Source organism: Aricia agestis, chromosome 19, assembly GCF_905147365.1.
Source record: "Aricia agestis chromosome 19, ilAriAges1.1, whole genome shotgun sequence".
NCBI lineage: Eukaryota > Metazoa > Arthropoda > Insecta > Lepidoptera > Lycaenidae > Aricia > Aricia agestis.
The window spans coordinates 3,517,555-3,543,456 of NC_056424.1; the positions used below are offsets into that span (position 1 = coordinate 3,517,555).

At 39.1% G+C, this 25,902-nt stretch overlaps 1 protein-coding gene across 2 annotated transcripts in view; it reads left to right on the forward strand.

The window, feature by feature from the left end:
- Positions 1-206: 206 nt before the first annotated feature.
- LOC121736316 (nuclear pore complex protein Nup98-Nup96) overlaps positions 207-25,902 on the forward strand; it is a 50,001-nt gene continuing 24,305 nt past the window's right edge. For both annotated transcript variants that reach the window (XM_042127411.1, XM_042127412.1), the window contains exons 1-27: positions 207-350; positions 1,632-1,739; positions 2,088-2,216; positions 4,179-4,379; positions 6,109-6,240; positions 6,673-6,806; positions 7,011-7,143; positions 7,821-7,907; positions 8,498-8,593; positions 9,553-9,647; positions 11,826-11,964; positions 12,214-12,345; positions 13,091-13,213; positions 13,859-13,964; positions 14,375-14,484; positions 14,848-14,981; positions 16,499-16,641; positions 17,052-17,182; positions 17,418-17,451; positions 17,532-17,611; positions 17,719-17,770; positions 18,049-18,176; positions 20,536-20,643; positions 21,173-21,292; positions 21,672-21,822; positions 22,071-22,173; positions 22,823-22,937. In XM_042127411.1, coding sequence (XP_041983345.1) covers positions 1,697-1,739; positions 2,088-2,216; positions 4,179-4,379; positions 6,109-6,240; positions 6,673-6,806; positions 7,011-7,143; positions 7,821-7,907; positions 8,498-8,593; positions 9,553-9,647; positions 11,826-11,964; positions 12,214-12,345; positions 13,091-13,213; positions 13,859-13,964; positions 14,375-14,484; positions 14,848-14,981; positions 16,499-16,641; positions 17,052-17,182; positions 17,418-17,451; positions 17,532-17,611; positions 17,719-17,770; positions 18,049-18,176; positions 20,536-20,643; positions 21,173-21,292; positions 21,672-21,822; positions 22,071-22,173; positions 22,823-22,937 — 2,959 coding nt within the window. In that variant the 5' untranslated portion in view covers positions 207-350; positions 1,632-1,696. The remainder of the gene's footprint in view (positions 351-1,631; positions 1,740-2,087; positions 2,217-4,178; positions 4,380-6,108; positions 6,241-6,672; positions 6,807-7,010; positions 7,144-7,820; positions 7,908-8,497; positions 8,594-9,552; positions 9,648-11,825; positions 11,965-12,213; positions 12,346-13,090; positions 13,214-13,858; positions 13,965-14,374; positions 14,485-14,847; positions 14,982-16,498; positions 16,642-17,051; positions 17,183-17,417; positions 17,452-17,531; positions 17,612-17,718; positions 17,771-18,048; positions 18,177-20,535; positions 20,644-21,172; positions 21,293-21,671; positions 21,823-22,070; positions 22,174-22,822; positions 22,938-25,902) is intronic.

The following is a 25,902-nucleotide window of genomic DNA, read 5'->3' on the forward strand; positions in this document are numbered from 1 at the left end:
AGGGGGGGGGGGGCAGCTGCCCCTCCCTGCCCCCCCCTTGGCGACGCCCTTGGCATTGCCCCACAATGCCCTACCTTAAACTTAATTTGCAAAGATAAAAAAGGAATGATGAAAAAACACGAACTGGCGACTGCGCAGAATTTGTGCATATTGTCATTATAAAATTTAAAAAGTATAAATGTCAAGCCCTGACCATAGACGCGACATACATTTTTGAATCATTTCGCAGCTTGGACCGTATATTTCAGTGTATTTCGATATTTTGTTATTGTGTACCTACTAAATAATTTGTGTAAGACTTATTTGTACAAGGAATACAAACACTTTATTGTGTGGCATCATTTTCTTTGGTAAGTCAATTGAAAGTAACTTTCCGAGTAGCAGGGGGTAAGTTTTAAAATTATATATAATAGCTAACCTCTATGCAGAGGGATAACTGTTTATTTCATATATTTCACCGAAATTATAAGTTTTATTGAGGTTTTACGCTACAAATATCGTTAGTTCAGGTGATAGGACCGTATTGAATTACATAGTGTTGGTACATTATGACGCTGTTAATGTAAGTTGTACTTACCCAGACACTTGTATCTCGTTTTGATTGTTATATTTGATTGGCTTTTGTATTTGAAATCACAAAAAAGTGTTAACGCAAACGAAAAATACTTACGTATTTCCTGAGCCACAGGACTTTGCGTTTTAGCTTTTCTAAAATTTACATTGTAGAAAACCTATTGGTATCATTTTCTATTTGAAAGATTTTTACCACAATCTGTAACGATTTACAAGTTAAAATTGTATGTATTGATGTTGAGCATTGCTTATAAATTGTACTTTAAAACAATCATAAGCTTAGCATGTTGTTATTGTAATTCTTCTAATATTGAATGCAATGCATAAATCTAATATTGAATGCAATAAAATTTATTCATTCAATATTTTTTGTTGAAATGTATAAAGAGATAACTTATAATGCAAAATATGTACCATTGCATTTCATGTAAAATTGTATTATACAGTACTTACTTTTTCTTAAAAAAGAAAAAGATCATGAAATAGTTTTTTTTTTCATTCAAAGTATGAATACTTAGATACACTTAAATTGTGCATCTAGAATAAACTACAAATAACAACTGTAATGAAACTGTACCGTTTCCCGTAGGTTAGATAATGAAAGACTGTTCATATAATCTGCACAGTTATAAACTTGTAAAATACAACAGTGTGCAGATAAGAAAGCATCAGTTGTTGTGTAATGGCAATTAGCCAAATAATAATTGCATACTGAATTAACAATAAAATTCACTTACAAACTCAGTACAATTTATCTAACATTGGTATAATAAAAATAAATATTTGCTTGTCTGTATCTGGGGGAGGCCAAAACGAGCCAAGAGAAGCGCAAGGGCACCAGCTACCTTTTCTCAGTGTTTCTTAGTTTTTTTGAACCCTCATTCAATATTCCAGAAATGTATGTATGTTGTAGAAGGTTTTTCTACATATACATGCAGAAGTTTTAAATTTGGAAGAAGAGAAGGACATGGATTATTTTATTTTATATTTATTTGATGTTGAATTTCTTTTTTAAGTGACATTGTGGTCATCCAAAACTCAAGTTTTTTTTGTTTCAGTGATCATGGTCAAGCTTTGACCTCTGTATTTTGATTCAGTACAAAGACATCTGGGACACATCAACATGTATCAGAAACAAACTTTCGGCAACACCAGCACAGGATTTGGTAATAAACAAATCATATTTTTATGACATGAACCTATAAAGATTGGCCTCACTTTATCTGTGTATTTTGCCACTTTTTGCAATAGAAGCCTTCATCTCTGAACAATAATAAATTATGCAGGGTCATTTTAAGGAATACAATTCCTTTTTATTTCATTAGAGTCAGAGAAGATTGACAAGGTTAATAATAATCTGTAATGCTGGAAACCTGTTTTAGTACATAGCTTATGGAATCCAGTAACACCTAAGAGAATAGGTTATTATTAAAAAATTTCGGATGATCTTAATATTTGTAAATATATATTTCTTCTATGATTACTATAGCTAAAGCATTTTATATTCTACCCAGGGTCCTTCAATGCTGGGGCCAGTACATCCTCATCGTTTAGCGGGTTCAAGCCAACCACTGGCACTAGTGCATTTGGTGCACCACCCACATTTGGTGCTGCGTCCACCTCACAGCCCACTACTGGGGGAGGTAAGCTTTATTCAGAATATATTAAAAAAAAAACTTCATTACACTTCATTTTCAGATAGCAAATCAAGTTATTGTATGGTACATAAGATTGTAATTGGCTAAAATAATAGCAATTTACTTATACATACTAGGGTTGCTGAGGATTCCTCTTCCGCTTCCTCATAATGAGGAAGTTCCGCAATATTTTGGGTTCCTCAACCGCTACCGCATCCTCATAAATAAAAATTAAAAAATCCTCTTCCGCTATCGCTTCCTCAAAATTTAAGAGGAATTTATGAGGAATTTCACTGCGCATGCGCGTCGCGAATCCAATCATGGCAACGCACACGCCAGAGCCAGAGAATTGTATCATTCACTCATCTTTTTTTTGTGTGCGTTGTTGTGTATGTCTAGCCTGGGAAAATTAAGGAATTCAGACCGAATAATTCGTGTAGTTTTGAAAGTTGGTACAGTTGTCCCTAAAGGTGTCCAGATGAATATACTAAAAGTCTCCGAGGGTGGGACAAGAGCCGGCGCGCGGTGGAATCAGGGGACTACGTTACGCCGATTTACTGTATCTGTCTCTAGGTACAGTTAATCGAGGTCACGTATTCCTCCTTCAAAGTTGATCCTATCTAAATTTATTCTTTTTAAATATCTTCAGGAAGAATGAGTCTAGGTATACCACTACGTTTTTATTTTATCGTAAACATCTTTCAAATTTATTTTATGATCGGTCGATTGGCGGGGTACGGGGCATTATTTTTTATTAATTAGTAAATTTAGAAAAAATCTAACGTAGCTTTAACAGATCATAGTACTTATTGTATAAAAATCATTTGTCTAAACGCACTGTCCAGGGAGTAAATTGGGGAATACGTTTGTATGGAAAAACAGTGCGAGCGTACCCTTTTAATACTCTGTATTTCCTAAAGTAATGATCGTTTGATCGTACAGTTTGGACGTAATTTATAGTAATGTAGATAATTAAGGTAGAAGTCACTAAAGAGATATTTTAAATAATTTTCGAGTCACAAGCAAACATCTTGAAAAAGAGACCTTTCCCCCCCTTCCCCACCGCCGGCTCTTGTCCCACCCTCGGGGACTTTTAGTATATTCATCTGGACACCTTTAGGAACAACTGTACCAACTTTCAAAACTAGACGAATTATTCGGTCTGATCGTCGATTTTGAAACTAATTTTCTTAGACTAGTAGACTAGTTACTGAACTCCTCCTTAATTGTGGGACGGATTTTGATGATTCTTTAGTGTGTGTGTTTTGAGAATGATTTAGATTCATAGTTTGGTCCACTGGAAAATGCCCTTTTAATTAATTTTTGTGTAATGTACCTATGTACCTAGTTATGTACAGACAGGACAAAGTCTTTTGGGTTGGGTCCGCTAGTATTTATAATTTCCTATCATCCTCTTCCTCATCCGCTTCCTCTTCCGCTTCCTCATCCGCATCCTCTTCCTCAAAAATTATCCTCTTCCTCATCCGCATCCTCTAAATTTGCGCGTGAAAATTCCTCTTCCTCCTCCTCTTCCTCATAATCACTTCCTCAACAACCCTAATACATACATGCTGCTACACATTGGCCTACATTAATGATTTATTGTTGTATGTAACACAAATGACAAATGTGACATCTTAAATGTATTAAAAAAAGTGTGACATAGGCACTGGCCTCCATTATACAAGTACGCTGGACTTAGGATACCCTTTGAAATGACTGCTGGTTTTTGTGCCTATTTGAAGCGGAATCAGCGCCCCCAAAGATAACTAATTACTGATAGTGACATCTCTCTTGCTCAGGCCTTTGATTCTCTATTCCGCTAGGTATATTAACTTTAGTGTGGACATAGGGGATTCAAAATCTAAATTCTATGTTACTTAATTATATATGTGGTAAGGTGTGGCCCTGCGTTAAGATTTTGCCTCGCATTTCCCTGAAGATTTAACAAGTTGAAAATTTATTCAGGGCTATTCGGTTCGTCAAACACTAGCGGGGGTTTGTTCGGGAGCACCGCAACTCCCGCGCAGGCGCCGGCATTCGGCGCGACTAGCGGCTTCGGCGGCTTCGGCTCCACCAACACCGGCGGCGGGCTGTTCGGCAACAACCAGTCCACAGGGCTGTTCGGCGCCAATCAGAACACTTCGGCTTTCGGCGCTAAACCTGCTGGTGAGTTCCTAATATAATAATAGAATAATGGGCTGATGGTACGTAGATCATGAATTTTGAAAGCCTCGGGGGGGGAAAAGGATTACTTCTACTACTACTACTACTATCTTAATAGATAGAAAATAAGTTTAACAGATAAATAATAAGTTTTTTAAACTTGGCAAGGCTTTTTAAACTAACAAAAGATTGACTGCCTTGTTATCAACAAGATTTTAACGTTGTTAGTGGCGGCCGAAAAGGAAGATCTTCCCTGACCGAGCGAGATAGCATGCTCGGTCAGGCCGTAGCCCACTGACGTCATTTCAGACGTTGTATATATCTTGCCGTTCTCCGAAACTTCGATAGCGCGATGCAGGAATGTTAGGCGAATTGTGGGTACCGCCACAAGGTTCAAGTATGACCGTCTGCCTAAAGCGGAAAGTAGGAACACTCGTTGGGGTTTTAGTGGGTATGCCCGGGCGCGACCCACGCCGCCCACGTTCAAGTATGACCGTCGACCAGGTGGTAGCTATGACATGTTATTTGTTTTGACGTTTGCTTTCTTTAAAAGGATGGTAATTTTATATTGTTTCATCTCATCACTACATAGTATAATATCTATGGACGCTTTACACCACGTCAGTCTGGCCCCGTGATAAGTACCTGAAGGACTTGTATTACAGGTACAAGACAACGGAATTATATTTAATACTATTATACTATACATATATTTAAGATTTTTATTATATCATACACATATTTATTACACATCCAGACCCGGGAGCATTGAAAACTTTTTGTTCCGTCGGCGGGATTCGAACCCGCGACCCCCGGCTTGAGCTACCGCCGCGCTCACCACTGAGCCACAGAGGTCGTCAAACCAAAAAATATAAAACAAAGTCGTCGTCAAAAAGTATAAAACAAAGTCGCTTTTTTCCCCTATGTCCCTTTGTTTTCTTTATTAATCTTTAAAACTACGCAATGGATTTTGATGCGGTTTTCTTTAATAGATAGAGTGATTAAAGAGGAAGGTTTATAAGTATAATAACATTAATTAAATAGTGGAGAAATACTGTATTGTTGGGGTTTCTAATGTGATAATTACATACATTTATTTCCGCTTACATTTCAAATGTAGGCTGAACCCTGCGAGATTCATCAAAATAACGTATTAAGTATTGTACACGAAGAAAAGATCTACAGAAAACTTCGCGATGGAATATGTCTATCTCTGTAATGTAGGATATCCATAAGGATATCTCACAATAACATATTTTGTCATTTACTTTTAACTACAAATAATGATTAATTTTCGAAGCGAATTTATCAATCGATACAGCATTAATCCTTATTCAATTAAATACTTTAAAGTTTAAATACATTATTGATTTAATATAGATCTATATGGCCCTTTACATCATATTATGATTTAAATGAATATTTTCGAAGATATGAGTGTGTTTACACACGGCGCCGCAGCGGCAGCGTTTTTTGCCGCCGCGTGATATGAATAATTTTTTTAGTGAGTGACATGGCTATATATTTTATACCCTTGCGAAGCCTTCCCTAGTTGTATCTAAAATATTTTTGCAAATAAAGAATCGGTTTTATTATTTTTATTCATATTTAAATTATTAGAAATAGCTGGCTTATTATAAAAACAAGGCAGGTTTTATACCAGCCAACTTTTCTTATAGTCCATTAATATTACACACTACATAGTTTAAGAAATGTCAAATTGTTACTCCAGGTTTCGGCTTCGGCAGTACGGCTACAACGGGCACGACAGGCGGGCTGTTCGGCTCCCAGCCCTCCACCAGCACCGGCATGTTCGGCCAGCAGAACACCTCCATTGGTGGGGGACTGTTCTCCGGGAGTACTGGTAAGTGATATTTTGATTGGAGATTACTAAAATGGGTAAAGATTTTGTCGTGCAATGTATAGGCTTGAGGGAGTTTAATAAAACAGTGTTGTACTCGCAAATAATGTTTATTAAGTACATCCTAACATTAAATAGGGGGATACTACAGCTGTCAATATTGACTAGTTGTTATTATTGTAGAGTCTGTATACACATGCGTCTCATTAAGTAGGTAGCTTACTACTATAAGTCCCAAGACAGATTTAGCATGTCCCTCGTGCTCCCTGAGATCATATCAAAGGGTTTTCGTGGTTGGATACCGCTGTCGATCCTGGCGACACAGGATATCCCCTGTGTCGCCAGGATCGACAGCGCTGTATCCAGCGGTGGAAATGTGTGGTGGGCCAAAGCCCGTTAATTTTTTTTTTAAACATAATACACATTGTTGTCTAGGTGCTTTCGGGCAGCAGACCGCTGCGGGTACGGCGCACGTCAAGTACTCGCCGGTGGTGGGCACCGACGTCGTGATGAAGGCCGGCACCTCGCAGAACGTCAACATTAAACACCACTGCATCACTTGTATGAAGGTATGTGATTACTTTTGTGCTCCAGTAACGTCCCCGCAGTCAACAGCAGCTGTAAAAAAGTTATGACATAGAGCAGGGGTCACCAAATGGCGGACCGCCGACCCCTTGCCTTGTGTGTGGACGTCGTAAAAAAACGTCGTGTGGATGGGCCCTTAATTTTGTTTTTAAGATTATTGTAATATTTAAGAATTAAATTTTCTTCAGGAATACGAAGGCAAATCACTGGAGGAGCTGCGGTTGGAGGACTACACCGCGGGGCGCAAGGGCGCGGCGGCGGGCGGCATGTTCGGCGGCTTCCAGCAGCAGCAGGAGGCTAAACCGCTGTTCGGTGCTACACGTGAGTTATTACGAAGTACACGTCGCGGTCACCAATGTGGGAATATTGCGTGGTGGCCGCAAAGGAAGATCTTCCGTCCGAGCGTGGTATTACGGCCAGTCAACGCGGCGCGTTGCGTCGTAGATGAATTTCTAAAGGGGTATGAAGATTATTATATGGAGCCTGGCCGACCTACTGTCCGCCATTGTGTTTTTTCCGCGTTCACGAAGATATGCTGCCCAAGTTTCGCAACTTTGGCAGCTCAAATCTTCGAAATGTGACACTTTACGCGGTTTTGTCCAAGATTATTTTTTGTTTGTATTGATGTTAGCTATCCATTTTTGAAAAAAAAATATTCATGAACGCGAAAAAACACTATAGCGGACAGTAGGTCGGCCAAAATCTTCATACCCCTTTGTATGGATTTGGCAGATTTGCAAGACGTCTCACGCAATTGAAATCTATCAATTCAGTACAAATTTAACGACGCAACGCTGATACAACGCGCCGTATGTACAGGCCCTTATGCTCGCTCAGGCCGTAGCCTCACGCGTTTACGACGGAGCGCAGCGGCGTGGGACGCATACATGTCGATAGGTCTTAAAACTATGTAAAATGCGGCCCGCTCCTAGTTGTAATGTGCGTGTATCCTTATACTAAATGAAATTCTCTTAAGTTATAATAAATAAATTTTGCAGCGGCTTTTGGGCAGCCGGCCACCACCAGCGCTCCGAGTCTGTTCGGCGGCGGCAGTATGGGTAACACGAGCGGCTTCGGCCAGACAAGTGAGTATTCCTAGCTCACAATATTATTTGTTGATAATAAATAATAAATAAAAAATGTTTTATTTCCGAATAGATTTGTAACAAATACTTTCAGAACGTTGATGCTAATGGTGCCTACCACCGGTTCGGGAACTATCCCGACGAGAAGAACCGGCGTAAGAAACTCGCACGGGGTCCCACTTTTTACCAAAAAAGTGAGAAAAAAATTATACTTTTTTAAAATAAAATTTACAATTGTAACTTAAGATTATACAATGTCAACATCCATACATAATTGTAAGTCATAATATAATAATGTAGAAGTAGCCTTGCAAGGAGCATTCCTACTCCCAAGATGTGCCATCGTTTATGAAATCATTGACCTTGTAGAAACGCTCAGTTTCCGCTTTCAACTCTTTGCAGGTTTTTTTGGTATTCCGTTTTGTAGTACGAAACTGATATTTGTTACCACATGCTATAAATAATTGAATCTAGCTGCATTTCTATGTTGGACCGCTCCAGACGTATCGGATTTTTTTAAAGAATTACTAAGTATAGCTTATAATTATTCTAATTTTAGTACAGGTTTCTGATGTATGTACTGTTTTCAGACACATTTTCGTTCGGCGGCGCGGCTCAGACCAACACCAACACAACGGGCGGTCTGTTCGGCAACAAGCCCGCATTCGGTGCCGCGGCTCCTACTGGTAAGTGCTGCTACCTTTTCAAGGTCAATAAACCGCACTACATACCGACTTCACTCATAGCATTGCGATGGAATTTAGAATCTTAAGAGCGAGACCACACTACTTTAGGCCTTGAACACTCCAAGGCACTAACTCCTGACTTCAACAAGAAACAATCAGAATTAGTGCTCACCTTGGGTACTAATTAAGAATCCTTACCAGAAGCCTAACTGGGCACTGCAAGCTCAACAAACATCTACACAGAATGGGTATTTGTAGCATAACGACTTGCAGATTCTGTGAGGAGGAGGATGAAACACCTATTCACCTTCTCCTCGACTGCCCTGCTCTACTACAGAGCAGGAACAGGCACCTTGGTCGCCACGAATACTCGTCCACAGAGGAAATTCATGGCACCAACCCCAACCATATTGTTCAATTTATGAGCAGTATTGGGTTGGGGATGATACTCTAGTGCGAAGGAGTCACAATAGATCCTCATGGGTCGCAGTGACGTCAGGGCTACAGCGACCTGCCTTCTTTAAAAAAAAAAAACACTAGTGCGTTGCGGTACGTTACACAAGACGCAGGACTTTCTAACAGAAACAATAAACAGGAGATGAAGTGGGAGAAGTGAAGCGTTGCGCCGTAACCGACTTGTATTGTGTTGACGCAACGCACCAAAGTAGTGTGACATTACTCTAAGGGCGTGCGCTCGCCATAGTAATCGTGCGAAGGCTGACCCTCTCAACGTGCGACGGCTGACACGATTACTATGGCGAGCGCACGGTGCGGGCGCCAGCGACGGGCACACGCTCAACGCAGCGAACGCCCTAAGTTGTACGTTGCTTTGTTCATAAGTTGAATTCGACTGATATTCAATCGTATTCGATCTCCCTAGTTAATTTTTTTTATTCAATATATTTTTTCAAGTGTCTGTGCTATTACTATTTGGTCAGTTATTGTATGTTTGCGAACAGGTACGGGGCTGTTCGCGAACACGGCGACGACGCAGGCGCCGGCGTTCGGCACCACCAACACCTTCGGCTTCGGCGCCAACACACAGCAGCAGCAGGTACTATTTTATTGCTACAGTCAAAAAAGTGAGAAGAGGCATGGAAGTTTACATTGACGCATTAAATATCTAATATAAGTACTCGTACAATCAAAAACTAACTTATACAACGTGTAACAAAACTAAGACTGTGAAAGTAGCAGCGATAAAAAGCTATTTTTTTGTGTTTTATATGGGCAAGCGCCCGAGTGTCAGTAATTTTCCATACAAAAGTTAAAAAATAGTTACTCGTTCAATAGTAAACTTTCAATTTTGATACAGCCTGCCTAGCATACGCCAACGAGATATCTCACTCTCGAGATACTTAATTAAAAACTACTCGTCTCATAATGTCAAAATCTCGACAAAACTCTATATTGCTAAGTACTCACATACGGTTTTGCTCGATAGTTTTACTCAAAATCGAGCAATAACCCGGTGGTTATTGCTCGATTTGGAGTAAAACTATCGACAGTTTTGCGGTCCACACGGTTGTGGACCGTAAAACTAACAGCAGAGTAGAGAGAATTATAGAGTACGCCGACTTAGAACTGATGTTGAAATTTTTAAATTTGACGTATTATGGCGAAAATCGGGTTGTTAACTTGTTACCTACGAATTTAAAACTATGAAATATTCGCTGGACGTGTTCCTCTTTGGTCGTATTGTTGTTTGTGTTTTGGCACATGCGATTAAAATTGACAGAATCCAATTTTGAAATCTTTATTTTAAATATTTTAAAATAAATTATATCAGCCAGCGCGAGGCACATTCCGTTCATAATCCTTGTGAAACCCGACGAATTTGACAGATATTGAAACCTGTCCGTTTCTTTGCAGTCGAACTACTGGTCGTTATCTCTATTGTGCTAACAGCTCACAGGCTTGCATCGAGCTGGCTCGATGGAATTAAATATGTCAAATATGTCATTTCCTCCGATTCGGAGTAAAACTATCGAGCAAAACCGTATGTGAGTATTTAGCATAAAAATGTGTTATTTCGATGATAGATCTAAGCGAGAACAAATGTTTGTCATGCTAGGGTCAATAGAGATGAAGAGACAAACCATCAAACGACGAGAAAACATGTAGAGTGAGATATCTCGTTGGCGTATGCTAGGCAGGCAGGGAACTCTAGGTGTGTATGAGTATAAGACACAGTTTCATCAAGCTATGTTAAATAAATAATGGCTTGTTAAATTAGTTAACGGCCTGTTAGAGCTATCGAGCGTTCCACCATACGCTAATGTCATGTCAAATCGCCTAACACGGTGTTAAATTTTAATTCCTGCTGGGGAGGTCCGTTAAATATTTAACAGGCCGTTATAATAATCAAAACAACAACAGCTGTCAAAGACAATATCCAATATCAATAAAATAACATCCTTACATACTATTTATTATTTTTCATTTTATGCATAATTATTTATTTTCATTTTGTCAATAATTCAGCCCTCGGATTTTCCTTGACATTGCAAATACACTGACTTGTATCAAAATTACCAAACCGAAATCTTATATATAAAAATGGATTTCCAAATGTGTTAGTCGCGCTAAAACTCGAAAACGGCTGAACGGATTGGGCTGATTTTAGTCTTTAAATATTCGTAGAAGTCCAGGGAAGGTTTTAAAGTGACACGAAGTTCACCGGGACAGCTAGTAAGTAAATAAAAGTTTGTATCATGATTCATGTTTTCAGCTTTGACAGATCATAATTATTAACCTGGTAAATTAAAAAGAACTATTGTAGTGTAACAAATGTATGCGATCAGTGATATTTTAATTTGGTCGCATTATCTACCAGATGACGTATTACACGAATAAGGTGAAAATGACACATTGCAATTTGCAGCCAACATGTATTAAACTTGTACATTGCAATTTCGTCGCCTTATAACAAGAACGAACGAATTGAATGTTATTCACTCGTTGTTCACTTAAATTTTTACTGTGGGACATAAGTATTCTAACAGTCTGTTTAATTTTCTAAGGTCCGTTAAGTAATGCCTTGTTAGGATTTAACAAACAGAGGTTGGTGAAATTGGGTCTTAAAGTATTTGCACTTAGTTTTGTTACACACTGTAGAAGATGGGATTAAAAATTATTCATGGTATCCCTTCGTGCGCGAGTCTCGCACTTGGCCGATTTTAATTTTCCGTGCAACGTCTCTTGCATAGTTTTTTAATATTTTATTTTTCAGTCTGGCGGACTGTTCGGCGCCAAGCCGGCGACGACGGGCTTCGGCGCGCCGGCGACCTCGGGCTTCGGCAGCTTTCAGGGCGGAGGCCTGTTCGGCATGAAGTCCACCGCCGCCCCCACATTCGGCGCCGCTGCCCCGGGTGAGTACAAAGATTTTTAACTTCGAGCAGTATAATAGACACTAATTTTTGACATAAAACTTTTAAAATATCTTTTTTTAAAGTTGATATGGCAGATATTATGCGTTCGTTCCTTTTTGGCGATATTGATAAAATGGCTAATTTGGTCTAGGTAAAATATTCCTTCAAAAGTTTGGATTAATTAACAAAACAAAACTGGAAGATTTCATGTCAACACTCATCTTTATGTAATAACTATGTTACTTGTAGCGTTCGGAACGACGGCGGGCGCGTTCGGCACGAACACGTCGACTAGCGGTGGGCTGTTCGGCAACAACACGTTCGGCAAGCCCGCCACCACACAACCAACATTTGGTTTTGGCAACACGCAGCCCACACTCGGTGAGTACGATTCTAGAACTTATAAGACTATAATGGCAGAACTCATATGGACTTGAGCGAGAGCTACAGCACAAAACGGCTAAAAAAGTCCCCAACTGTTATGAGGGAGACTTAATATAATATTGTTATGTGCTAGCCTGCTAGGGTTTGAGGAATTTGGACCTGCTGACTCTCTTGAAGACTTTATTCACTAGCAATAGGTCTAATGACTAACACAAAACACTAGGTCCAAAACACTAAGCACTATCACTGTCCTAGGTCGTAGGTTTTACTGGTTCACTCACTATTGATCACTTGTTTTCACTTCGAAGTCGCCTTGACGGTCGTTCGAACTGAACTGATTCACTGGCTCGCCTGACTGCGGCTATTTATATGGGCTGTGGCGAGTGCCAGAATATTCCAGAGAATTAGTTTCTGATTCGCGTAAACATGGATTTCATACACCTAACACCATTTAGTATCGAGTAGGGGATTTATGTTGTCTGTGTTCCCTCGATAAGTTTCTCCGGTTTGACGCTAGATGGAACTATATGTCGTAAGTCCGTAACAATTTATGTGTTTATTACCGCTACAACTTGATTGATTCTTGAATAGTTATATTATAATATTGAAGAACAACAGCTATTTATATATTTCATGAGATACAGCCTGGTAATCATAAAAAAAACAATGTTTGATCCTTACTGGTTATGTGTTTGGTTCTTTACGAAAATATCGTATATAATGCTGCAATATTTATTCACAGGCACAGGTCTAGGCATGGGGCTGAACAACTCGTTCCAGGCGAAGCCCGCGGCGCCCGCGTTCGGTAACCTCGGCACCGGCACCTCGATGTTCCAGCAACCCGCGCAGAACACATTCAAAACTGGTACGTATTACCAAATAATAAGGCTACCTTTGCCAGCTGCTTTGGGCAATGGTTAAAGTTAATTTATTTATTTATTTATACACATATAAAGATATAATTAACACAGAAATACGACACAAAGGAACTGCTTATTTCTAAAAGAAATCTCTTACAGCAGCCCTACGAAGAGATACAATTTAAAAGACAGCAGATAGAACGTGCACAATCAATAGCTATTAACTGTGTTAATTGTGGATTCAGTATATTTTTTATTTAATACAGATTTCTTTCGTGTACTTAGGCTTTTCGCCGTATACATTTTTTATCTCTTTAATAAAATTGTTCATACCAAGGGATTAAAATTAATCTTAATATAAATATTTTGCCTTTGAAGTATATATTCTTTTCTCAGATTCAGTTATTTTTCTAGTTGATATTCTCATGGATCCCTAACTCATTCACTAATTTTTCTTAATGGGACCAATATAGAAGTGAGCCAGTGACAACAAAATAAGGATTTAATTTTTTTATATAAAAAACGGCGAAGTTATTTAAAAAATTAAAGAAACATTCGTAATCTCAAAACTACAATACAGATTAAGAAGCTCTTTAAGTGTTTTCTGACAAACTAAAGGGTATTTACGAACAAAAGATGTTATTTTGCAGGTTTGGACAGTGGGTTGGGAGGGGGAGGTATGTTCGGTAACACATCGACACTCGGAGGAAACACGTTCGGTCTTGGAATGAATAACACAAACACAAGCATGTTAGGGTAAGTTTTACATTGCTTATGTTAATGATAAATTGTCTTAGCTTAAGATCTATATTCTCTCTTGGTTTGGTAAAATTGTTATTTTTTACACACATATTTAAAAATATATTATAGCAACTATTATGGCCTCTAAACTTATGTCATGAGTGTCCATGACCATCGCGTTTTAGTGTTGACAGCAGCAGCCCAATCGTGGTGACAATGTTGGCGCATGCTGCGATTATCCATCATAGCCAAATATTATCTAAGGCCTGCTTTTATTAATAAAAAACCGTAGAAATTATCACGTCCTTTCCCGTCACTCATCTTTGTTACGAGACTTTATCGATTTAATAGTTTAAGCGTTGAGAGGTAATATACAAACCTGCAGACACACTTTCGCATTTTTAATTTTAATATAATATGTGTAGGGGCGGTGTGGGTGCGTCAGCGGGCGGCAACGTGCACGAACAGATCCTCACGCTGGCGGCGCGCCCGTACGGCGACTCGCCGCTATTCAAGGACCTGCTGCCGGATAGCTGTAAGTATTATATGATTTTGAACACGGACATTTGAATTATCTAAGAATAATAAAATCGAAAGAAAATATTTTGTTGTCGGCCGTAGAGCACGTAGACGTTCTTACACGTTCACCCATCGCTGACTGACATTTGGGCACGCGTTAGGAACGCAGTAGCTTGCTATCTCGTTTGAACAAGTACGTGTAAGAGTGCGTGATAACAATCTTTAGATGCGCAACTGAAATATATATCTCTCTTTCACTCGCGCATCTAGTAGCAATGAGTGAGTTGTTTCGTTAACATTCAACGAAGCTCATGCTTGGTCAGTGGATTACCTTTTTTCATTTTATAATTACATTTACTTATTTTACCACTTTTTGTAGCGGCGAACGCAGACGAAGCCCTAAAGCCGACGAACCCGGCGGCGGTGCGCGCGGTGTTGGACAGCTCCGCCTACCGCCTGTCGCCCGCCTCCCCGCGCGTGCACGTCACGCCACGCGCCGCACTCACTGACAGGGTAAGTTCTTAGACCGTACTTATTACTAGCTAAAAGCGGAGCTTTGTGAGGGCTCGCGTCGTCATACCTTGACTTTGACTGGTGATAACTGATAACACATCAACATATAAATAAAAATTACCATGCCAAAGCACAAATCATTAGGCGTGATAGTTTTTCCGTAAAGTGTACTACACATATGTAAAGGTTGTGGGATATCCTAGGGCTCGCTTCGCTCGCTCTGATTGTAGAAATTGATTTATAAGTAGATGCCATACATACGTCATTGGGTCGGGTTATGTTAATTCAATGTTAATCGTGATCTATCCGCTGGGTTTGTCATATGACAAATTACATAGGTCCGCCATCTGCCTAATGCATGGCAACTTTCCTGAAAAAATCAAAGTATGTGGCTCAGTGCATTAGCGCTTTTGTATTAACAAAAACAGCGCGCAAGACGCGAGAAACCGAAGACCGAGAAGCTAGAGTATGACATATTTATCATTTACCCGCACTCTTCTCGCAAAACATTTCTTACAATTTGTCAAAACTTATATCCAAAGATCCGACCGTAAAATCCTGCATGAATCGTTTCCTCGATCAAATATATTTTAAAATAATCTTTAGAACGTATAGAATGGATTAATGTTGGGTTGCCTTGTTAAAAGTAGCCCCAAGTACCTCTAATTGAGCAAAATGAAAGCCCGTAATACAAACTTGCGTGTATTCAATAGCAAAATAAGAACTATGAAGGAATGACATTGAGGAATGACAGGACACGCATAAAAATAAAAACGCCTGTTAAATAAAAATTGCAATCTTGCGTCTTCTCGATGTCCTCAAATTCTGCCAGGCATAATAATTGTAGGCCTGAACATTTGTCTTAAACAAAATTGATGGCAACCCCAGTTTGCGGCTATCGTGCAACTGGCAACCATGGATATTCATGCACAAAATGCATAAAACTTTAATTTTGTATCAAAATTATAAAAAAATCAATGCTTCAATTTTGATGAAGAACTACGTCTGTTTACGGGCTGGCAACCCTAGGTTGCGGCCGACTTAGAGCTGGCAACCATTTATACCTTATTTTGTCTCGTCATTTTCTTTCAAATTATGTAAAATTTACTGAAAAAAATATTCATACAAATTATGCATTTATCTCATGAACATTAAACTTAATTAGAGGTAGTAGCGGCTACTTTTGACAAGGCAACCCAACATTGATCCATTCTATACATTCTAAAGATTATTTTAAAATATATTTGACCGAAAAAAACGATTCATGCAGAATTTTACGGTCGGATCCAATACTATTATTGGATCCGACCGTAAAATTCTGCACGTAACCGTAATTATACGTGTCGAGTATGCTACAATATACTTACCACAAGATTTGCATTAGCCGCCCATCTTCATCGATTTAATTTTGTATATTACACTCACTCCTCTAATTCTCGTAATAATAATCTCTAACCCCATCTTGCTATCCCTTTCGCACGATATCACAGTTAGTACAAACCCTTATATTTTTACAGAAATCCCTATTCGACGGTCTAGAGGAGTCGGACGCGAGTCTAGAGGACAAGTTGAGCCTCAAGCCGAGCCGCAAGCGGTTGGTGCTGCGGCCGAAGAACAGCAACGATGATGTTAATGACTCCGTCGACCAGACTGATAACAGGTTTATTGAAGATTTACCTTAGTAATTTTGTAACACTATGGATAAGGTGTATAATGTTTTGTCCTTGTTTTTGAAGCGACTATTCCACAAAAAATTACATTAAATATAAAGTATAAAAACATTGTATAGGGTCGGATCGAAGCGCGATAGCAATATGTGTGCGAGTAAAAGAAGCAATAGGAATGAATGTAAGAAATTTTACTTCCTCGCAACTGGCTATATCGTCGCTATTAAAACTGAATTAATCCCGATATCTGGTCCTGTTTTATAGTTACAAATTTTATGGATTAGTATTCTTATTTACAAAACTTCACGTAATACAAACATAAAATCCTAAGCGCCAAAGTTGTAACGTAAATATACAATAATGTTTATGCAACTTTCTAAATTAATATATAATTTTATTTCAGATCGTTGGAAGAGCCAAGTCGACCGAATACAGATAACGCACCGGTACCGCGCGAGCAGCCTGCTGTACGCCGTATAGAGGAGTTTGTCACATCTACAGAGAGAAAGAGTTTAGAGGAGAACAATAATCATAGTAAGTTACTCTTTAACGAAAGGTCAGATTCTCAATATATCTATGTATTGTACTTAGAATGTCGCTTTGTCGATTGAAGTAGTAGGTATAGTGTCACACGTACGTGTGAGATAGCCTGAGATTGTGGCCCAATTCTCATGTATCGAATCGCCCTCGCGATCGGATAATAATTATTAAGCATTGTTCCCTTTCGTATATATAACTTTGTCAAATCTAAACATTTTTTTTGTTACAGATGTAGAGACCAATGGAGATAAAAATGGAAGTTGGTAAGTGCATTTGAATACGTGCATTACACAATATCTTTTAAAATTGGACCTGTAAATATTCATATAATTTTGACTTACAGGCTGGGCTCGGGTAAATTGCCATGGAACGACAAGGAGAAATCTTTAGACAATGACACACCTAGATTATATCCAAGTTTAGGTAAGCTAATTAAAATATTGTTTTTACTGGTATCCGGTAATAAATGGCTTAAATGCTTGCTATATCTATTAATGAGATACTTTTTCAATACGTGTTTATTTATGCAGAAAGAGAAATGCGGGGAGAGTGCGAGCAGACATCGGAAAGGAGAGCCAGTTGGTGAGTATTAAAAACATTACCATGCACAAAAAATATTTCACCCCTTCCTTTTCTTATGCAAAAAAATTAAAATTAAATTACGAATGCGTTTTGTTATTCATTACCGATTAAAGTAAAGTTAAAAGGATTTAAAATTCACTTGAAAGCAATGAATGTTCTGATTATAATTATTAATAAAGTGTAAATAAATGCGTAAAAACTTACAATAGCGCGAGTAACATAGGCTTACAATTCTCTTTCTCATGCAGTTTTAAGTTGCAACTCTTGACAATTTTCAGGTTAACAACGAAACCGCTTCGGAAACCACTGTCGTCCAACCCGGAGTTGGCGGAGAACTCCGTACGCGAGCTCGGCGTCCGCGCGGACCGCTCATCCGTAGATAAAGAGAACAATGATAGTCTGTCAGGTATGCATTCGAAGTATGAAAAAAATCGGCCAAGTGCGAGTCGGACTCGCGCACGAAGTGTTCCGTACCGTTATAAAGCGAAAGTAGGCAAAAAATTGTGTTTTTTGTAAATTTCAGAAGTGTTAGCTATAGCGGTTCTTGAGATACAGCCTGGCGCCAGACAGACAGACGGACAGACATCGAAGTCTAAGTAACAGGGTCACATTTTACCCTTTGGATACGGAACCCTAAAAATTAGATAAAGATCAAAGATACGAATATCTTTGGCTAGTTGTTTCTTTTCTACGCGAATATATTCTCATTCTCCTGTTGCATGCACAGAAATATTGTTAACGTTATTCCTATAGAGGTTTGTCTATTCACTCGCGCACGAAAATTCATACATGTACTTCTATTACGTACTCATGTATAGGCCGTCAAAAAAGTAAAGAAATTAAAAAGTGGCAACATCGTAGTGTCCCTTTCAAATCAATCTAAGAAAAAAGGGATGACACTACGATGCTGCCACTTTTTAATTTCTTCACTTTTTTGACAGACTATAAAGACGATAGCAATGATAAATTCGCTTGCGTGTGAAAGGTTTAAGAAGAAAACATAATCTGTTAATTTGCTGTGTGAAAGAGATAACGAATCTTTGCAACGAAACATGCAAATTAATTTGCTTAAAGAACCGACCATCGCAATCTTATCCGCTGATGACCTTTTCCTCGACTTGAAATTTCCTGTAAATACAATAACACCGACCAACATCCATGCTCCCAAGTATTCCAGTTCTCATCCCTTGCTCCCATCCCAAGGTCTGCAGTTCTGCCGGCACCGGCACGGGCCACACCGCTGCCGCTCCGTCTGCGAGAAGATCCGACACCAGATCAAAGGAGTTTACGGTTCTTGTCTATGTCTATGGCTTGATCTTTTATAAGGGCCTAGTATCTAGTGTATAGTATGTACTACATACAATGGCTGGGCGAGTAAATTAAAGATACTGTATAACTAAACAGTGTTTAGTAAACACTAATACTCTGGCGGCGGCTGATGAAGAAGTGAAGTCATTCTGAAGTCGGGCGACCACTCCCAACTATCCCCACTACCTAGTAGGCGTGTCCATCTTTATTTATCATTTATACACTACATCTAGTATCGTACTAGTAGTAGTAGTACTCTGGAAAAAATGCTTGTTCGTTGGAAGCTGGAACTTTGCATTTTACCGCGATGGTAAAAAGTAGCTTATGTCCTTGTAGCTTGTCCCATCCATGCCCATCTTTTTCATCAAGAACCCTGTAGCTTCGGATCCTATTTCTTATCTACATACTTATTTTATTTTACAGTCTCACAGATTTATTCACAAACCCCCTTACTATAGTTTGTGCGTTTTAAGATGATATGGGTGACACTTCTCATATTCCTTGCTACGGGTTTTTTTTACAAGAAAACAAACAAAATCAAAATGTAATAAATTATATTCCATCTACAAAAACAAATGTTTCCTATAATTGTAAATGAATAAAATGAAAAGTTGCTAAATGCTAACTTATTAATATAAAATTATAAATTTTAACTGTGAAAATTATTGTTACGAAAATATTTGAAAAATGTCAGATGCATGAAATGGAACTTATGCCAATAGAGATTGACACTGTTGAATCGAAATCAAAGCGATAAAAAGGGCGGCCATTTTAAATCGCCGGCGCTATTCTGAAAAGTCAGTACGAAATCGATAATTTCCAATTCCTTTACGAAGTGATTCGATATTTTAAATTATCGATTCATTTTCTTAGGTAACTTCCCTACTATTGTCAATTATAATGTGTCACCCATATCATCTTAAAACGCACAAACTATAATAAACGTTGTATAAGCTTTGAATAGTCATACAGTGTTTTGTTCCTGTCACACAAGTGACATTTTTAATTGGATTAAAGAAGACAAAACACTGTATAACTATTCAAAGCTTATACAGCGTTTATTAGTAAGGGGGAAGAAAAGTCGTTTGATAGACAAGGTCGTCTACTCCTCGACTGTGTACACTGCGTGGATCTAACAGACTATACAATGCAATGTGTAATAAAACTAAGTCATAATAATTTAGGGTGTGTATGTGTCACTTATATAGAGTTCACTAAAGTAGCAGCGCTGAAAGAGTTTTTTTTGTGATTTGTATGGGCAAGCGCCCCAGCGTCATTAATTATATTCATACAAAAAGTGAAAAAAAAAAGTTTTTTTCAGCGCTGCTACTTTCACAGTGAACTCGAGACCCATACACACCTCAAGTATTATCACTTAGTTTTGTCACACCCTGACTGATCCTGTATTCTCTGTGTATGTTACGCGAGTCTATAAAATACATTATCTTTGTTGATAGTATCTGAGGATGAGCACGTGCCGTGCCGCGACGCGCCGCCGCACCCCGCCGGCGTGAAGCTCACGCGCCCCGGCTACTACACCATACCATCGCTAGATGAGATGATCAGTAAGTATCTCAATATTGCCCGGTTTCTTTTTTAAAACATTTTATCTTGTGCGTCGACTTCCTACTGAGTATGCCAAATGGTGGACTGATTTTTTACCAAGAGTTACCTACATATTAACTATAGTTTAAAAAAAACTGTTAATCGTTTCACAAGCTCTGTAAGTAATTAAAAACGTTTTGTATTATGAGTCGACTTACTACTGATAGTAAGTCGACTCATAATACAAAACGTTTTTAATTTTCTAATTATTTATTAAATGTGTGTATAATGTTATAAAAATATGGAAAATATGTATATAAAATTCAATATTTTCCGGAACAGCTCTTCAAAAACTAACCACTTTAATGATAAACACCTAAGTGCGTGTATTCCACACGTCTATGTGCGTGTATACTACACCTGTATTTTTTTAACCGGAACCTAAGAGCGAGTCTTTTTATTTCATTTGGAAAAGAAACAGCTGTTAAACGAGTGTCAGCCATGTGTGGGTGTAAAACTGCAGAATAGTATATTTAATTATTGTTCCAGCGTACATGCGTGCGGACGGGACGTGCGTGGTGCCGCACCTGACCGTCGGCCGCCGCAACTACGGCAACGTGTTCTACGACTGCGAGATCGACGTCGCTAACATGGATCTAGACGCGTTGGGTTAGTATACTATAGACAATAGTGTATAATAATATTAATTATTGTGATAATATAATACTGCTTGAGCTTGAGACTATAGAACATGCATTTTTATTCAAAAACTATAAATTGGTGGAGATTTTTGTTTGTCAGATTATGCAACCATAGACGAAAAACACTCACAATAAATGCGAGATAGATATAAAGGGCATTAAGGCTTAGTGAAAGTTTTAGCGTCTTAACAAAATATGTATGACACATCTTAGACTAAATTTTCAATCTTTCTTACAAGTAAATAAAAAAGTAAAGGAAGTTTATGTTGTGTAAAATAAACGTGTGTAGTATAAAAGACTCAATGAAAATCTGCAACCCCATATTAATTTGTATGATATTTTTACAGTGCATTTCCTAAACAAGGAGGTGATAGTGTACCCTGAAGACTCAGACAAGCCTCCAGTGGGTTCCGGGCTGAATCGACGTGCGGTGGTCACACTCGACCGTGTTTGGCCGCGCGACAAGACTCTACGACGACCCATCACAGATCCTGACAGGTGAAGTAACTGCGTGCGTGTGTGCGTACGTGCGTGCATCTTTGCGTGTTTACGTGCTTGTACGAGTATGTCTAAATATGGGATCCAGATTAAACTAACAATGGTGGCATGCGACAAGACGCAGCAGCTAAACTTATTTACCGCAAATCGAGTTGTAACGTAAATGACTTTGGTTTATTTAACTTCATTTGATTTCCGTAAGAGATAACACAATAGATTATGTAGCAATATGGTTGATTTTTAAACAGGCTGTTGAAAATGGACTACGAGGGTAAACTGCGGCGCGTGTGCGACAAGTACGACACCAAGTTCATAGAGTACAGACCGCAGACTGGCAGCTGGGTGTTCAGGGTGAGTTCAAACTATCTATTAAGCTAATTAGATGTAAAAATAAGAGCACAGCCTCGCAGAGTTGCATTCTAGTGACATTTGCATTGCGACGACGTGAGAAAACACAATAAGAGCCAGTCCATACGCTGCCGTTACGTTGTTTTACATACAAATATCCAAGGTGTTCACACGGCGCGTTGCGTCGTCGCACACATGACGGACAGCAACCTCCGAGACGAAGCGGGAGGGGGTGTTGATGTTAAGACTGCTTCGTAATAACTAATAACGCTGCGATGACGCAGCGCCCGTGTGGCCGGCTATGCGTCAAACGGCAGCGCTGCGTCGACACAACGCGCCGTGTGGACTGGCTCTAAGAGATGTTGAAAGCACAGCGCGTCATCTACCCTTCCACTAGAGCTGCTGTCCGTCGTTAAAATTAATCCATCGTTAAAAAAACTTAAAGTTCTGGCGTTTAATATTGATGGATTAATGATGATAGCTCTTGATCGTTAGTATGAATTTTTTTAGTGGTTCTGGATTGTTTTTAACGTAATTTTATTATTTGGTATGAAATTCATGAGCTGTTCAGGCCAATTCAACTGATCGCTACAACACGTCCAAGGAATATCAACACAGAACGTAGGTGATATTGTTAAACTTGTTGTCCCAGGTGGAACACTTCAGCAAGTACGGTCTAACGGACTCCGACGAGGAGGACGAGCCCGCACCCGACGTGCTCAAGCGGCAGCTCGCCGACCAGCAGTTGCAGCAGTCTGCTGCTCCAGGTACGTACGTGCTGTAAGATCAGGGATTCCAGCCAGGGAGATGTTATACAGTAACATCAGGGACTCGAAACCAGGAAGATGTTATGACTTATGCAATAAAATCAGTGGGTCCCAACCAGGAATATGTTATACAGTAACATCAGGGGTTTCCAACCAAGGAGATGTTATGCAGTTAGAGCAGAAGCTCCCAGCCAGGGGGATCCCAAGTCTTAGCCTTCGGTGTGATTTATTTCAATAAAATAGTTCCGTTTTTTAACTAACATTAAGCAGTGAGTGGCTGAGGAGCAGTCGACCAAGTGATAAAGGACAACTGTAATTTTATTTAGAACACTAATCGTAACATAATGCATATCCATACTAATGTTATAAATACAAAAGTTTTACTGTCTCTCTGTCGGTCTCTAACCGATTTTAGATTTTAATGACATTAAGTAAGACATAGGCGCAGCGCAGACGACAGACTATCCGTGACGCACTTTTTATTTATACTAAAAAGTGCGTCAAGGATACGAGGGCTGCTATTTATGTATCCGGAACTGGCCACTTACAAGAACAATATTTAAAAAGTAATTACAACATTTGAAAATAGAACTCTTTGGTTGAAGAATACATTTTGTTTCATGTGACTGTCAATTATTTTTCCATTGTGGCGTCATTTTGAAAATTGCGTGTCTTCATTTGCCATGGATTTAACGCGTGAACATTTTCGTGCAATGATTTACGAGGGCTGCTATTTATGTATCTGGAATTAAAAAAAGAAACAAACATATATCATTTAATATGGTTTTATTGCTTTTCAAAATATTCGCCGCGATGATCGAGTATCGACACACTTTTGCATACGCTGGAACCAATTTTCATAGCACTTTTTCCATTCTGATTGAGGTATCTCCAAAACGTACATTTTGAACGCATCAACAGCCTCTTCGCGGCTCGAAAAACGTTGGCCACGTAATTTGTTCTTCGCGTATGGAAATAAAAAGAAATCGTTAGGTGCCAAATCAGGGCTGTACGGCGGATGACCAGTCAATTCGATCTTTTGACCCTCCAAAAACTGAGTTGTTTCAGCTGAGGTGTGACAGCTAGCATTGACGTGATGTAATATGATTCTGCGTTGTCGGTTGTCCTTTCTTATTTCTTCAAAGACTTCTGGTAAACAAATGGTCCTATACCATTCAGAATTAACCGTTTTACGATTCTCTAATGGCACTGTAGCCACATGTCCATTAATTCCAAAAAAACAGGCGACCATTTGCTTCAAAGTACTTTTTGCACGAGTAACTTTTGTTGGTTTCGGCTCATCTTGGAACACCCACACCGTTGACTGTTGTTTAGTTTCGGGGTCATATGCATAGATCCAAGATTCATCACCTGTGTAGATATTATAAACGGCTTTTGACTTACCACGGTTGTATTTTTTTATCATTTTTTTGCACCAATCGACACGAGCCCGTTTTTGATCGATTGTCAAGTTGTGCGGAATCCAACGCGAACATATTTTTTTTACAGCCAAATGTTCGTGTAATATCTTATGTATGCTCGTCATACTTATGCCTAAGGACGCCTCTATCTCGCGATATGTAACATGACGATCACGCATTATTAGTTCCCGCACAGCATCTATATTTTGTGGGACAACAGCTGTTTTTGGGCGACCTTCTTTATTTTCATCCGTGAGCATAGACCGCCCACGATTAAACTCACTGTACCAGTGATAAACAGTGGTTTTTGATGGTGCTTCATCTCCAAAAGTTGCGGTGAGTTGAATAAAGCACTGTTGTTGATTTAGCCCACGCCGAAAATCGTAGTAAATCATTGCACGAAAATGTTCACGCGTTAAATCCATGGCAAATGAAGACACGCAATTTTCAAAATGACGCCACAATGGAAAAATAATTGACAGTCACATGAAACAAAATGTATTCTTCAACCAAAGAGTTCTATTTTCAAATGTTGTAATTACTTTTTAAATATTGTTCTTGTAAGTGGCCAGTTCCGGATACATAAATAGCAGCCCTCGTACTACGATTTTCGGCGTGGGCTAAATCAACAACAGTGCTTTATTCAACTCACCGCAACTTTTGGAGATGAAGCACCATCAAAAACCACTGTTTATCACTGGTACAGTGAGTTTAATCGTGGGCGGTCTATGCTCACGGATGAAAATAAAGAAGGTCGCCCAAAAACAGCTGTTGTCCCACAAAATATAGATGCTGTGCGGGAACTAATAATGCGTGATCGTCATGTTACATATCGCGAGATAGAGGCGTCCTTAGGCATAAGTATGACGAGCATACATAAGATATTACACGAACATTTGGCTGTAAAAAAAATATGTTCGCGTTGGATTCCGCACAACTTGACAATCGATCAAAAACGGGCTCGTGTCGATTGGTGCAAAAAAATGATAAAAAAATACAACCGTGGTACGTCAAAAGCCGTTTATAATATCTACACAGGTGATGAATCTTGGATCTATGCATATGACCCCGAAACTAAACAACAGTCAACGATGTGGGTGTTCCAAGATGAGCCGAAACCAACAAAAGTTACTCGTGCAAAAAGTACTTTGAAGCAAATGGTCGCCTGTTTTTTTGGAATTAATGGACATGTGGCTACAGTGCCATTAGAGAATCGTAAAACGGTTAATTCTGAATGGTATACGACCATTTGTTTACCAGAAGTCTTTGAAGAAATAAGAAAGGACAACCGACAACGCAGAATCATATTACATCACGACAATGCTAGCTGTCACACCTCAGCTGAAACAACTCAGGTTTTGGAGGGTCAAAAGATCGAATTGACTGGTCATCCGCCGTACAGCCCTGATTTGGCACCTAACGATTTCTTTTTATTTCCATACGCGAAGAACAAATTACGTGGTCAACGTTTTTCGAGCCGCGAAGAGGCTGTTGATGCGTTCAAAATGCACGTTTTGGAGATACCTCAATCAGAATGGAAAAAG